This window comes from Babylonia areolata, chromosome 21, assembly GCF_041734735.1.
Source record: "Babylonia areolata isolate BAREFJ2019XMU chromosome 21, ASM4173473v1, whole genome shotgun sequence".
Taxonomy (NCBI): domain Eukaryota; kingdom Metazoa; phylum Mollusca; class Gastropoda; order Neogastropoda; family Buccinidae; genus Babylonia; species Babylonia areolata.
The window spans coordinates 17,486,954-17,500,996 of record NC_134896.1 but is presented as its reverse complement, the minus strand read 5'-3'; the positions used below and the strand labels follow the sequence as shown (position 1 = coordinate 17,500,996).

The 14,043-nt window shown below is 42.8% G+C and overlaps 1 protein-coding gene across 1 annotated transcript in view; it reads right to left on the bottom strand.

Moving 5' to 3' along the window:
• The window catches only part of LOC143296127 (regulator of G-protein signaling 7-like), a 106,540-nt gene that overhangs the window by 19,435 nt on the left and 73,062 nt on the right, over window positions 1-14,043 (bottom strand). The window contains exons 6-7 of the mRNA XM_076607910.1: window positions 1,795-1,936; window positions 1,030-1,111 (exon numbers count right to left, since the gene is read on the bottom strand). Of these exons, the coding sequence (XP_076464025.1) occupies window positions 1,030-1,111; window positions 1,795-1,936 (224 nt within the window). The remainder of the gene's footprint in view (window positions 1-1,029; window positions 1,112-1,794; window positions 1,937-14,043) is intronic.

Sequence of the window (14,043 nt, the reverse complement as noted above, 5' to 3'; positions counted from 1 at the left end):
ATCGGACGATGCCCAATATCTTCTCATTTCCATGATGACAAAATCAGCCTCACAATTAGACAACCAGCGAGTCTATATTTCTTGAAAAACAATGGGATTTTCTTACCACACACTGAATTCAACAGAAAGTACGGAATTAATGCTCTTTTCTTTCTTTCTTTTCTTTTTTTCTTTTTTTTTTTTTTTTAATTTAATTTTTTTTTTTAGCCTACAATGGATGCATTCAATCCATTATTAAGAAATATATGCCCCAAAGAGAATTAACAACATCACCAAACCATTGCGCGCAAGACTTACCTGGAGCTTTGAAATAATTATAATCAGTTTCTAAAGAAGCACATACATATATTGACACTCTAACATCAGACAACAAACTCCTCAGTTCTGGTCAAAAATGGTCAGAGAAACTAGGAATATTTCTTGGGAAAATGTATTCAACAAAGTGGAAGACATGAAACTGAATTGGCTACAACTGCACATAATCCACAGCATCATCGGCACAAATGTTGTTCTTAATCAAATAGGAATAAAAACTGAGATAGTACTGAAAATATTTTCTGAAGTGATCACTCCAAACAATTCTGGAATGATCTGGAAACTTTGCTCAAATTCATGGGCAACACATGTGCAAACTCAAATGAAAATATGATACTTCTTGGCTGTTATTGTAACATAAACACAAATCTGATCATTGATCTAATCATTCTTTTTGGGAAATATATATATATATATATATATATATTATATATATCTACAAATTCAAATTTGACAAATGTATCTTAACATTTAAGTCCTTTGAAAGGTATTTAGTCTCAAATTATACAAATGAAAAACAAAATGTCAAGATAATGTGGAATATGCAAAATATGGCAAAATAGGTTCCATATTTAGCTCTAGTTGAAAAGATAGCTGTCTTGTCTAAATGTATAAATGAATAAAAAATTTAAAGAATGAAAAAATAGGTTAAATAAAAACCCAGTTGGCCCAAACATTATCTAATGCTTGATATTCATCCAGTTTCAGTCTTACCACTGGCCGATGCACATCCCAGAATGCCCGTTCCTGACTGTCCAAGACTTTCCGTTCCAATTTATCTCGCTTTTTATCCACTCTGTAAAAAACCACCACAAACACTTTTTGCTGCTCGCAATACATGGATGAAATGTGAACTGAAACTGAAAGCTGGAAACAGAAAAATGTCCTTTGTGACATGACACACAAATGATGCAAGAATGATTCAAATCCAGTTTTCATCAAGATCAACCAGATACTGTTGGGCTTTCATTGTGAATGTAAAATATTACTTGTGCTGAATTTATATCTTCTTCTTCTTCTTCGTTCGTGGGCTGCAACTCCCACGTTCACTCGTATATACGCGAGTGGGCTTTTACGTGTATGACCGTTTTTACCCCGCCATGTAGGCAGCCGTACTCCGTTTTCGGGGGTGTGCATGCTGGGTATGTTCTTGTTTCCATAACCCACCGAACGCTGACATGGATTACAGGATCTTTAACGTGCGTATTTGATCTTCTGCTTGCATATTCACACAAATTTATATAAATCCTCTGCTTTGAATATCACAGTAAAAATAAATAAATAAATAATAAATATACATAAAAGTTCAGTTCAGTTCAGTTACTTAAGGAGGCGTCACAGCGTTTGGACAAATCCATATACGCTACAGCACATCTGCTCAGCAGATGCCTGACCAACAGCATAACCTGACGGGCATACGTACATATATTTATAAAAGAAAAGAAAAAGAAAATAAGAAAAAAACAGAAAGAAACTCACTTGGCTTGAGCCTCTGCCTGCATGAAAATGAACTCCCATTTACGTGAGAACATCTTCTGCAGTCGAGCCAGGTTCTCAGCTTCATAGTCTGCCAGTTCCAGTCGCTGTTTGTTCTGCATGGTCCGCTTGCATAAGTACACCGCTGTAACATAAAACAGTTTCACACAAATGTATCTTATAGTACCTGACAATGTGAAGTAAACGCGCAATTCTTTCTTTTTTTTATGTAGTGTAAACAGACCATACTTACAATGTATGTGACTTAGTTTAACTAATTATCCCATTTCTGAATGCAACCCAGCCCCAACCATTTCACTGTTCTCATTGTGTACCTCTCATGCATGCAAGTGTGTGTGTGTGTGTGTGTGTGTGTGTGTGTGTGTGTGTGTGTGTGTGTGTGTGCGTCTGTGTGAGAGACAATGTTTATGATTCTGTTTACAACACACACACGCACATGCCATATGCCAGCATGCACACACATACAAGGTTCATACTGGACAAAGGGCACAAGATTTACAAACTCTTCACAAGCTTTCCTGACTGATGTACTTATTTCCTAACACCTTACGAAAGACTGTTTATAAGTCACACAAAAACAAACACTCATGTTTAAACATACCTTTATTTTTGAGCAAGAGCGATATGATTTGATCAAAAAAAGAATTCACTCATCATGTTGTCAGTATTATTCATGGGAATTGGCTAAAATTGATTGATTTCTAATTCAGGTTTTAACTTTTCATATCCCCCCCCTCCCCCAGAGAAAACACTTCAATGAAGTTTTGATGCTTTTTTTTTTTCCTTTTGGAGAGGACAACATGAAATTTACAAAACATTTTACAAACCCAAGTCAGTTTTTACAGACTTTTAAGGGGTACTTCATTTTCTTTGGACTCTTCTTAACTTTTAATAATCGTATGAACCCCGTCAAACACACACACATCTTCAACAATGTCCACAAAGACCCAGAACATCAAAATCAATGTTATGTATCCCCCCCCCCCCCCCCCCCCCTCCCCCCTCAATTTGTGCCTATCCTCACTTTAATTTGCAGTTTGGCTTAAAACTGGAATGTATTTGTTCTCTCGCCGAACCGTGGTTAACGAGACAGAAACAGCAGGCAGCCTACGCACTCACTCTGCCTCCTCAATTCCCAACAAGCCCTTTCAACAATTAAATGCAGCCGCATGTAGTTAACAGAGCACACCACCAGCATTGATTCGGGATTTTGTTATTGTTGTTGTTGTTCATTTTGCGGCTTTGCCAAATTCATTAGAGCTTCATTCAACAAATGTGTTCTGTTCTGTCGAGTGGCACTAATGCATGGGGTTTCTGCCAGGGAGGTGGCGGCAGATGCTGAGAAGGGGCAGGGGCAGGGTGGGTGGGTGGACAGAGTGGGATGCATGTACAGACAACTGCATGTTCACATGCAGGGGCATGTCTGTGGGAGTGTCTGAGCCAGTGTGTGTGTGTGTGTGTGTGTGTGTGTGTGTGTGTGTGTGGTGTGTGTGTGGTGTGGTGTGGTGTGGTGTGTGTGTGTGTGTGTGTGTGTGTGTGTGTGTGTGGTGTGGTGTGGTGTGTGTGTGGTGTGGTGTGGTGTGGCGTGTGTGTGTGTGCATGCACGTACGCGTGTGCACGCATATCCATCAGAGTGTGCTTACTGCAGTTGTACATGCTGCTATGCTACCAAGCGCATCACTAAACATGTATTCATTTTAGCATAATAAGGCAAGTGTGAGTGCATGCATTTGTGTTCGTGTGTGAGATGTGTACACTTGTGTGAGATATGTGTTTACATTAGAGTGTACAATATGTTGTATGTGTGTAATGTGAGGGTGTCTGTATACTTCTGGTTGAGTACACCTCATCATGTGAACCTGCAATATAGCATGTAATGAAAAAACAAAGTGGGAAGGGGGAATATGGAGTATGGACACCAGCAAACACAGGTCAGCCAATTCCCCATCCATTCCTTGTTCCTTACACACCTTTCTCCTACCTCTCTCCTCCCTCAGCCCTTCAAACCCACCCCCCTCCTTCCTTTCCCCATCCTGTTCTTGGCTCCTGCCCACAGGTGCCCACCCACCCTACCACACCAGGAAGGATACCCACGCTCCCTCTCCACGCCCCTCATCCCTCACACGGCCACCACCCCACTGTGGGCTAAATGGCAGACTGGCACTATCGCCAGCATCTGGCAGTGGTAGAGCTGAGCAGAGCAGGAGGCAGCTGCAAGAGAGAGAGAGAGAGAGAGAGCAGGGGACAGGGGAGATGTGAGATCAATCCATTGTTTTGTCTGATCTGCCGCTTCACTCTCAGCTACACAGCTAATACACATGTACTTGCATGCACAGGGAGGGCTGGGAGAACTCTGAGGAGTAAAAGGAGGAGGAGGAGGAAATGGCCTCCACACCAGTTAATGCATACAAGCCAAGGGTGTGTGGGGGTGTGAGTGTGTGTGTGGGGGGGGGGAGGGGCAGGGGGGGAGGGGGGGGAGGAGGGTAGTTATACAGACACCAAACCCCAGCCAGTCCGCCTGCACTTCCCTGTGCACTGGAACTAGCCGGCTGCTGAGGAGGAAGGAAGGGGTGATGCTCTTCTTCTTTTTACTTCCTCATGCCTGCGTGCCTGCTTTCCCCCCCCCCCCCCCCCCCTTTTTTTCTTTTTCATTCTTTTTTTTAACCCTGTGATAACACCCCCACCCCCATCCCCCAACCCCCCTATCTTGCCTTGCTGCTGGAGATGGCAAGCCCCATCAACTTCCATCCTTCCTTCCAGCAGGCGGAACTAATCAGTCCTGTACCACAGTCCCTGTGAGATGCCGCCAGTCTCAACCTCGCCACCCCCCCCCCCCTCCCCCCACCCACCCCCAGCTCCCCTCCACCCACCCACCCCCCTGTCCTCTATCCTTCCCCTTGCTCTAACATGCCATTCTTCCTTCCCAAGTACCCCTATCTTATCTCTTCTGTCCCTTAAATGAACAAGGAGGGGGGAAAAAAGAGTCTTGAGTGATTGCTGAAAAATCTGCTGGACTCTTCAGCTTTTTTTTTTTTTTTTTTTTTTTTTTTTCTGCCTGCACCAGTTCATTGTCCAAAACAGGAACAAATCCCACTCTCCCCCCCATTCCACCTGTGCAGGTTAGAGTTCAAAATGTCAAGTTCTTTTCACAATGAAGTTGTGCCAGTCTGCCATCTGTTCCTCATTTCTTTTTCTTTTCTTTTCAAGCAGATGTGGTGCAGCATATATGGATCTGTCCACACGCTTTGATGCCTCCTTGAAAATGAAACTAAAACTGACCATAGAGTCCTCACCAGATCCATCCAGGCATACGTTACATCTGTAGTAACCGTTGACATATCATTTTTTTGGTTAACTGTGCAACCAACCAGCGATGCATCTTCACAACTTGTCAACCAAACAATGTATAATGACTGTAGATGTCTTTGAGACGATAATCAGAGACACAATGATATGTCTTGCATGTCAGATGCTCAAGCAAAGTCCTGCCCAGATTGTTACGGACCCAAAAGGAATTTTACATTTTTCATGCCAAGCACAAAACCAATCTGATTTTTCCAAAATGTATCTGCTACACCCCTGATGAAAGAGACTAGCTGATATCTTGGTAAAGATGTTTATTTTTCTTTTATTTTCGACTGTTCTCTCTCTCTCTCTCTCTCTCTCTTTTTGAATGCATTATATTCTTTGTTGAATGGTGCTTGTCACCAGTTTTAACTAAAATTCCAAGACTTCCAGCTCTTGAAATGGTTCTTCATTTCCCAAAAAACTTTTCATGACTCTACACAAACTCTGCACAAAACTGTGTGGTCTGGTATACTGCCCCCTGCTTTCTCCCCTTCAAGTGTACAGCCTTTGCAAGGAAATATGCCTATATCTACTACATCATTAATCAAAGTACAAGACAGTGGAAATGTCCCTGTGTGTACTACATCATTAATCTATCATAAGTACAAGACAGTAGACATGTCCCTTTATCTACTACATCATTTCTATCATAAGTACAAGACAGAGTTAAAGAGAGATAGATCTGGGGGGCGGGGCAGAGAAAATCAACAGGAAATTGAACACTGTGGCAAACAGTGGTTGTGCAAAGAGAGGACTTCACTGCCTGTCACAGAATATCACAACTGCTAGCTGATGATGTCGAACAAGAATGAAGAGAGGTGGAAGGGGTACAGGGGAGGGGGGCGAGGGGGGGGGGGCGGCGGGAGATAGGGGGTGTCTGTTTAACAAAGTGACTGATGATAACAAACATAACAGTCAGGCTGGGTGTTGGGGCCACAGAAAGGATCAGGGTTGTGGGAGGTAATGAGGTTCTGGGATCCTCAGCTGTTTTCTCTGGCAGGAACTGCCTGGGATGCACAGAAACTGGTTTTGTCATCAAAATCGGCTTTCGTCAGCGTGAAGTGTTTTGTCTGTCTGTGCGTGAATGCTCTTTAAATCAAGCGTCAGGGAAAATGGTGTGTTAATCAGTGTCAATCACTCACATACAAAAATCCAACCAAAACCTTGCACAGGAAGCAGGGAAAATGAGTTTTGCATCATTTCCAACGTCTCATGCATTCCTATTTTGGTTGTTGTTTTCAGTAGGAGAATAAAAGTGACATTATTACTTTCTACTTTCTGAATGGACACACAACCCCCTATAACTGCAGAATCATTAACAGACAGCCCCGGCACAACAAGCCCATATCAAATGAGCCTACTGGATACTGGGGAACATGTCAGGAAAACAGTAAGTCAATTCCATCAGGCACTGCTGTCTCCTCATTTACTAAGGGGGCAGAAAAGGGGAACACACACACTGATATTTTGCTCTGCAGTGCTGGCGGTACTTTGTCACTCCAGAACAGACCAACCAATGTGGACAGACAAGAGGACAAGGGGAATAACAACACTGCACACCAACGGGTGCTGTATAAAAACATTACTCCACAGAGAAGGAGGCTGTGTTTGTGGGATCTGGCAATATGAAACGTTGACAGCTCATCATGTTTTTTTGCCACTAAACTTCCTGCGGAGTGACTGAAAGGTAATTGGGAGTGAGCTCTAGTGGAAGGTCAGACATGCTCTCCACACACTACAGTGAGACATCTGCCACTGACTGTAACTCCCTATGCCTGTACGTACATACCACCTCTGGTGTGGCTCATGCACACACACACACATATATATATAATATACAAACACAGAACAATTAGATATTATTATTATTATTCAATATTATTTTCAAACCTATTTTTTTCTTATATTGTACCTATCTTTGGTCAGAGACCTAACCCTAAGAGCTTCACAAGCATGGAGTCATTTTCACAACAGGGTAGAGCTGACTGACATCTGCCTTGCTCATCATTTGTTTCCTGTGTCGTTCAATCAGGCTTCAGTCACGCACACTAACAAAATTTTGACAGATGGATAGAGAGCTGGTTATGGACATTTTGGACCAAAGAATGGGCACCCTCTTCCCATCAAAAAGACAACAACAAGACGTTAACAATTTCAACATCACATCACAATTGTTGTGCATCTTCTTCCCACCAAAAAAAGAAAAAAAAAAGAAAAAAAGAATTTAAAAAAAATTAAATAAAAACAAGAATAAAAAAACATCAACAAAAACAACCACAAAAAAACCCTGTTAAATATAATTATTACAATGAAACAAACCTCTGTACACCATTCTCCCTTCTTAAATATATTCTTTTTAACAAAACAAAAAAAAAACAAAAACAAAAAAAGCAAAATACAAACACAAATACCAAAACAACCCTTTATCATTACCATGATCAAATGCAAACGTAATGAAAACAAAGCAAAATACCTACCCTGTCCCAACCCTAAACCCATACAGCTCTTTCCCACCCTTTCCCAGCTGTCTCTCACAACTCCCAGTCCTGTTTCTTCTGCTCTCTTATTGATCTGCATCAAAACAGAGCATACAGACACAGACGCACACACATGTATACAAATCACACACATGCACGCACCCATACATGTGCGCGCGCACACACACACACACACAAAAACATAACACAAAAAAACAACCACACACACACACTTTTTTTTTCCTTTAAACCTGAAACAAACCCACCTAGCCCCCACCTACTCTACCTAAAAGCCTCCCTCTTTTGTTTATGACTCTCTTTCTTGTTCCCACTCAGTTGTCTGCAAAATGCCAAAAGAGCCTCTGTGTGTGTGTGTGTGTGTGTGTGTGTGGTGAGTGTGTGTGTGTGTGTGTGTGTGTGGTGAGTGTGTGTGTGTGTGTGTGTGTGTGTGTGTGTGTGCTGGATGGAGCCAGACCCACCTTATCAGTCCCTATCAGGATGCCTGGAATGGCTTGCCAACTCCATCAAAAAGGTAAAAGTCAGTATAGTATAGTCAGCAAGAGTGAGGAAGGAGGAAGGAACAGGAGGACGGGAGTGGGGCAGGGGGTGGCGGGGTGGGAGGGGCTGGGAGGGGGTTTGGGACGTAAGGGCCAGAGGAGGTAGAACCTAAAGGTAGATCTCTACTACACACAACAGCTGGATCAGGCCTTCAAAAAGACCTGTTTGCCAGTAGTTCTGCAAGAAGAGGCAGAGAGAAAGAAAAAGAAAGAAAAAATGTGTTTACTTTCTTCCAGCCAGCTCCACACGCACACAAAAAAGAGATTAAAAAAAAAAAAAAAAAAAAAAGTGGTAGGACAGGGGGGATTCGATTACCTGATTAGAGGTCAGAGGGAACTGGCAGTCAGCAGAAAGGTGAGAGGGGATGGGGGGAGGGGGGGGGGGGGGGGGGTGTGGTGTGTGGAAGGAGCACTGAGATTGAGAGAGACTCTCAAAACAGTCCCAGCAGGTGAAGATTTCTGGCATAAAGTGGTATTTATTATGATGTATTGAACTGACTGAGAGCAGTGAACTTATTCAGCTGAAAACACTTCACTTGTTGTTTTGTTTGCTTGCTTGTATGTTGTTTTTTGTGTGCATGTGTGAGTGCGTGCTTGTGTGTGTGTGTCTGCATGTGTTTCTGTGTGTGAATGCGTATGTGTGAGCGCGAGTGTGTGTCTGTGTGAATTTGAGTGAGTGAGAGAGAGAGAGAGAGAGAGAGAGAGAGAGAGCGTGTGTGTGTGTGTGTGCGTGTAAGTGTGTGTGCCTGCATGCGTGCATGCATGTGTGTGTAAAATTTAAATGTTGTCACTTGTCACTTACTATTCTCTAATACTTAAAATGGGTCAAAGGATTGAATATTCTTGTGCGCGCATGCATGTGTGTGTTTGTGTGTGTGTGTGTGTGTGTGTGCGTGTGTATGTGTGCGTGCGTGTGTGCATGTGTGTGTATGGATGTGCATGTTTTTTGCCTTTGTTCCTTTGTTTCAATATCCATTTCTTTATTTCTAGATATGTTTTCAAACTTTTTAACAAGTCACTTCACACAGAAATAAATCAGTCGATCTTTGTTTTTTCAGTGTTGCTTCCCCGCTCCTCTCACACACCCTTTCCCCCACCAGAAGAAGAGAACGGAAGCACATCATCTTCAATGATTAAAATTCTTTCCATGAACAGTTGAGAATTTCATTCACTGTGACACTGAGAAGGGGGCTTACACAAGTGCACACATTCATGCATATCTGTACATGTGCATAATCTGTGTGTGTGTGTGGGTGGAGGGGGATATGCAGGAGGGTTGGGGGGGGGGGGGGGGTGCACGAGCGTGCATACATGTGTGCAGGCATATGTGTCTGGTGCAAATATCTACATGGCAGCCTTTCCTTCATCGGAACCATATCAGTACAGTGTGTGTGTGTGTGTGTGTGTGTGTGTGTGTGTGTGTGTGTGTGTGCAGGAGTGTATATCACTATTCGTGTGTGTTTGCCAATGCATGCATGGAAAACAGGGAGACAGACAGACAGACAGAGAAAGAGAGAAAGACAGTACATAGAGTGGGTGGAGGGGGGTAAGGGAGAAGGTGGGGTGGAGCCTGTGTAAGAACAACACCCCCCCAACCCCCAATCCATCACACACAGAAAAACCACCCACCTGCCTAAAACAATCCCTTCCTAGCCCCAGGCCCCTTCCCCACCCCTCCCTCTCTTTACAACCCACCACCTAGGAACCCTAACAAATTGGCATGTCATCACAATAACAGTCCCCTCCCCTCTTTCACTCATCCCCTCCACCCCAACCCATCCGCATCCACACATCCTACCCCCCCCCCCCCCCCCCCCCCCCCCCCCCCTTCCCAATCATCGGCAGCACCTGAATACACCGGACTTTGCAACTGTGCAAGACGTGTGTGTGCGTGTGCAGTACAGGTATCCCCCAGTCCCTACCACCCCCCCCCCCCACCCCATCACCTCGTCCCCTGTCTGCCTGGTCCCGTGGTGCCCGCCTCCTCCTACCTGGCAAGGACCATCCATCTTCAGCCTGGCTAATTAAGGTGGCTGCGATTGGCTGTGCCCAATACAAGTGCCGGTGCTGCGCAGGTGTGTGGCCCTGCTTTGACCTGACTGTACTGGTGGGAAGGGTGATGATGATGATTATGGTATCATCATCACTATCACCATCATCCTCATTATCACAGTAAGAACTGTGAACATCATTCTGATGCACCGGTAAAAAGGATGATGATGATAATAATAAGAAGAAGAATAACACTGATGATGATAGAGAGGATAATGATAATAACAATATCATTAATTATAGTGATGATGATGCTGACAGCCTCAATTGCTGGAACAACAACAAATATGTATATAAATAATGATGATAATAAAACCCTATCTGGAAATGAAAAAAACCCAATTAATTCTATTTACAATTACAATCATTACATTGATGATGATGATGATGATGATGATAATGATAGCAGCCTCTTGCTGACCCTCTCTCTCCATGGGATTTCATCGGAAGTTTCAGCCATTCGAATCCGAAGCGCAGGAGACTTGTATCACACTTATCTCCTCTGCCAGTCCGAGGATGATCAACATCGAGTTTGCGTACTTAGCCTTGGCCATAAACATAAGGATTTGGGACAAAGGTCGAATACTGAATCAGAAAATGACTTGTTAACTAATAAAAATTCACCATCTGCTAGTGCCTGAACCCCCTTCGTGTGTATACACACGCAGAAGATCAAATACGCACATTAAAGATCCTGTAATCCATGTCAGCGTTTGGTGGGTTATGGAAACAAGGACATACCCAGCGAAGATCAAATACGCACGTTAAAGATCCCGTAATCCATGTCAACGTTTGGTGGGTTATGGAAACAAGGACATACCCAGCACGTACACCCCCAAAAATGGCTGCCTACATGACTGGGTAAATAAACAAAATGGTCATACATGTAAAATGTTACATGTCTGTCTGAGTGTGTGGTATGTATGCATGCCTGAAATCTGATTGAATAACATGGGAAACAAATGATGAGTGCCCAGTGGCAAGCCATCAGTCGGCTCTATCCAAGTAGGCAGTGTGTTGTGAAATGACCCCGTGTTTGTAAAGCGCTTAGAGCTTGGTCTCTGACCGAGGATAGGCGCTATATAAGTATCATCAATCAATCAAAAAACATCAACACTGGCAAGGGTTTGGGACAAAGGTGAAATACTGAATCAAAAAATGACTTGTAATCATAAAAATTTCACCATCAACATCAGGGCAAAAAAAAAGTTTGTTTCTTTTTCAACTGATACAGATTAAATGCTTATTAATGACATTCAGTGACAGGTTAATACAATGAAGATAACAGATGACTATTAGTTTGTCATATCTGATGAAGCAATAAGTTGCATGAAAGAGTCGGTCTGTATCTGAAACCTACAACACTCTTTGACACCACAACCCTGCAACAGTACAGATTCTAAAGCCGATGAGGGAGTCAAAAGAGTTGGACAAGTGCAATGGCTTGCTTATTTGTCACACATTATGAAAGAAAGTGCCAGTGCCAATACAGACACTGAGTGACAGGCTTTATTCTCTCTCTCTCTCTTTCTCTCTCTCTCTCTCTCACTCATTTTTGACCTCTTTCTACGGGCCAGAGGCCTGGAGATTAAAGTTTTTGTTCTTGTTCTCTCTCCCTCTGTCTCCACTAATAAAACAGAGCAATGAAGGAACAAACACAGTCAACAAAATGAAAAATGACTGTGAGACTGTGAGAGACTGGTATCTTGAAGGCTTTTTTTAACATGAAAAAAAAATCCAATAAAAAAAAAACTGCAGGTTCTAAAAACACGCAGGTCAGCCCTGTTTATCAGAATGAAGCTATTAAGAGAAAGGAGTAGGGAGATGAGGGAGTGGGAGAGATACTTAACATTCTCCATGTTTTACTGTCATTGACTGCACAGCCCTAGAATAGTGACAAGGGGAGTACAAGAGAAACAGACAAAAACAGACACTGAGTCACAGACAGCAACAGAAGAATATCAATAATCTTCACTCCTGATGCTCTGATCAACATCCTCTCAAGACAGGCACGGCAAGGATGGGCAAAGAATCGACTGCTTTCACCTGCTCCTGACCTCACCAGGTCTTATCGTTACGCGTATTTTCATACACTTCTTCCTTCCCTCCTCCCTACACACACACACACACACACACACACTTCTTACACCCTCCTGCCACCTGATGCTTTGTCAGCATGCACAGGCACAAGCAGCAGCATGCAAAAGCACACAATAATACTGGCAGAACCTGACATTAGTGACAAGCACCATGCATGCCTCTATTAGCACTTCATCAGGAAATCAGCATTTATCACAGTCATGACTTCCACCTCTTCTGCATGACATATCCTTGGTGGACGTGGCAAACCTGACCAGTAAATCAGCATTGATCTGAAGATGTGGCCATGTCAGTATCACAAAAGTCACTCGAGCTGCAAGTACGGTATGTATGGTGAGCAAATGGTGTTCAAGTAGTTTTTGTTTTTTTTAAGTTATTATGAGATGTGTCCAGAAAAGCTGGGAGTTAATGGATATCTCTCACTGACCCTTCTACAGTGGCCATTCACAATGGACCTTGAAAATAGCAAAAAATAAAACATATCTGATTTTGCAATTTTTAGCTATGTCAAAATAATCTATGTTCTTAATATTTTCAGTTTGTGTCTGCAACATGGTTCACTTCGCTAGTGTTATAAAAGTAAAGGTTAGAGGTCCCATAGTTTGTTGGGTTTTTTTTTTTTACAACAATCAGAGGCACTGTGTCTAGGGCTCAACAAACGAAGGCAGAGCCCAGTACTCCCCTTACACCAGTTCTGACCTTCCACAACCAGTTAGGTACCCATCCACACCTGGGCAGAGCGAGGAGAATCAGAGTAAAGTGCCGTCCCCAAGGACAGAACCCCATGCTGAAACGGGGCCTTGAACCCTGATCACTGGTGAACACTGAATTACAAGTCCGCCTAAATCATTCTGCCACAGCTACTCCTTGGCCAGTGTTAGTCGAAGGTTTCTCATTTTTCATGTGTTTTTATGTCATAAGAGAGACAGAGGCAGACAAACAGGAAGACAGAATCCACATATTCCATGCTTAGCACCTAGTTCTCTACCTACACTACTGTCACAGACAGAAAAACAACAACAAAAAACAGTCAGCTTGCACTGCAAACAAGCCATGCGTGCATAGCTGCCCAAAAGCTTGCGTATATATTTTGAGAGAGGGAGGGGGTATTGGGGAAATGTATATACAATCAATACATACATGACTCCAAAATTACCTTGGGCTCAGTTATTGAACTGATCCCGTCCTATTCATCTGTTTCCATACGTTTAGTGATGAACTTAGTACATTGACAATTTTCTTAGAATGAAAGAAAAAGAAGAAAAAAAAGAGAAAGATGTAGACATCTTGCAATGTCATCATATTCATCAAGATTAATTCACATGAAGTTTGATTATCCAGTGAATACTCCCAGAAACAATCAGGAATTTTTCAAGGCTATCTGTTTAAATCTCAGAATCTTGTTGGGGTGGCAAGGTGGGGGTCGGGGGGTGAGGAAATATGCAGCGCAATTCCTCAGAAAAAAAACAACCACATTCTCTTTGTTCACCTCCACAATGCTGTGCAACTCCCTGGGGATTCAGATTATTGAGGGGTGGGAAGGGTGCAAAGGTCAACATCACATTTTAAAGAAAGCTCTGGTTTGGTATATTTATAAAGAATTTAATTTAAAAAAAAAAAAAAAAAAAGAAAGAAAGAAAGAAATAACCTGTCCTGATGTTTTCTGACAAAAGGCATGCATTCAGTATGCAGCAGAT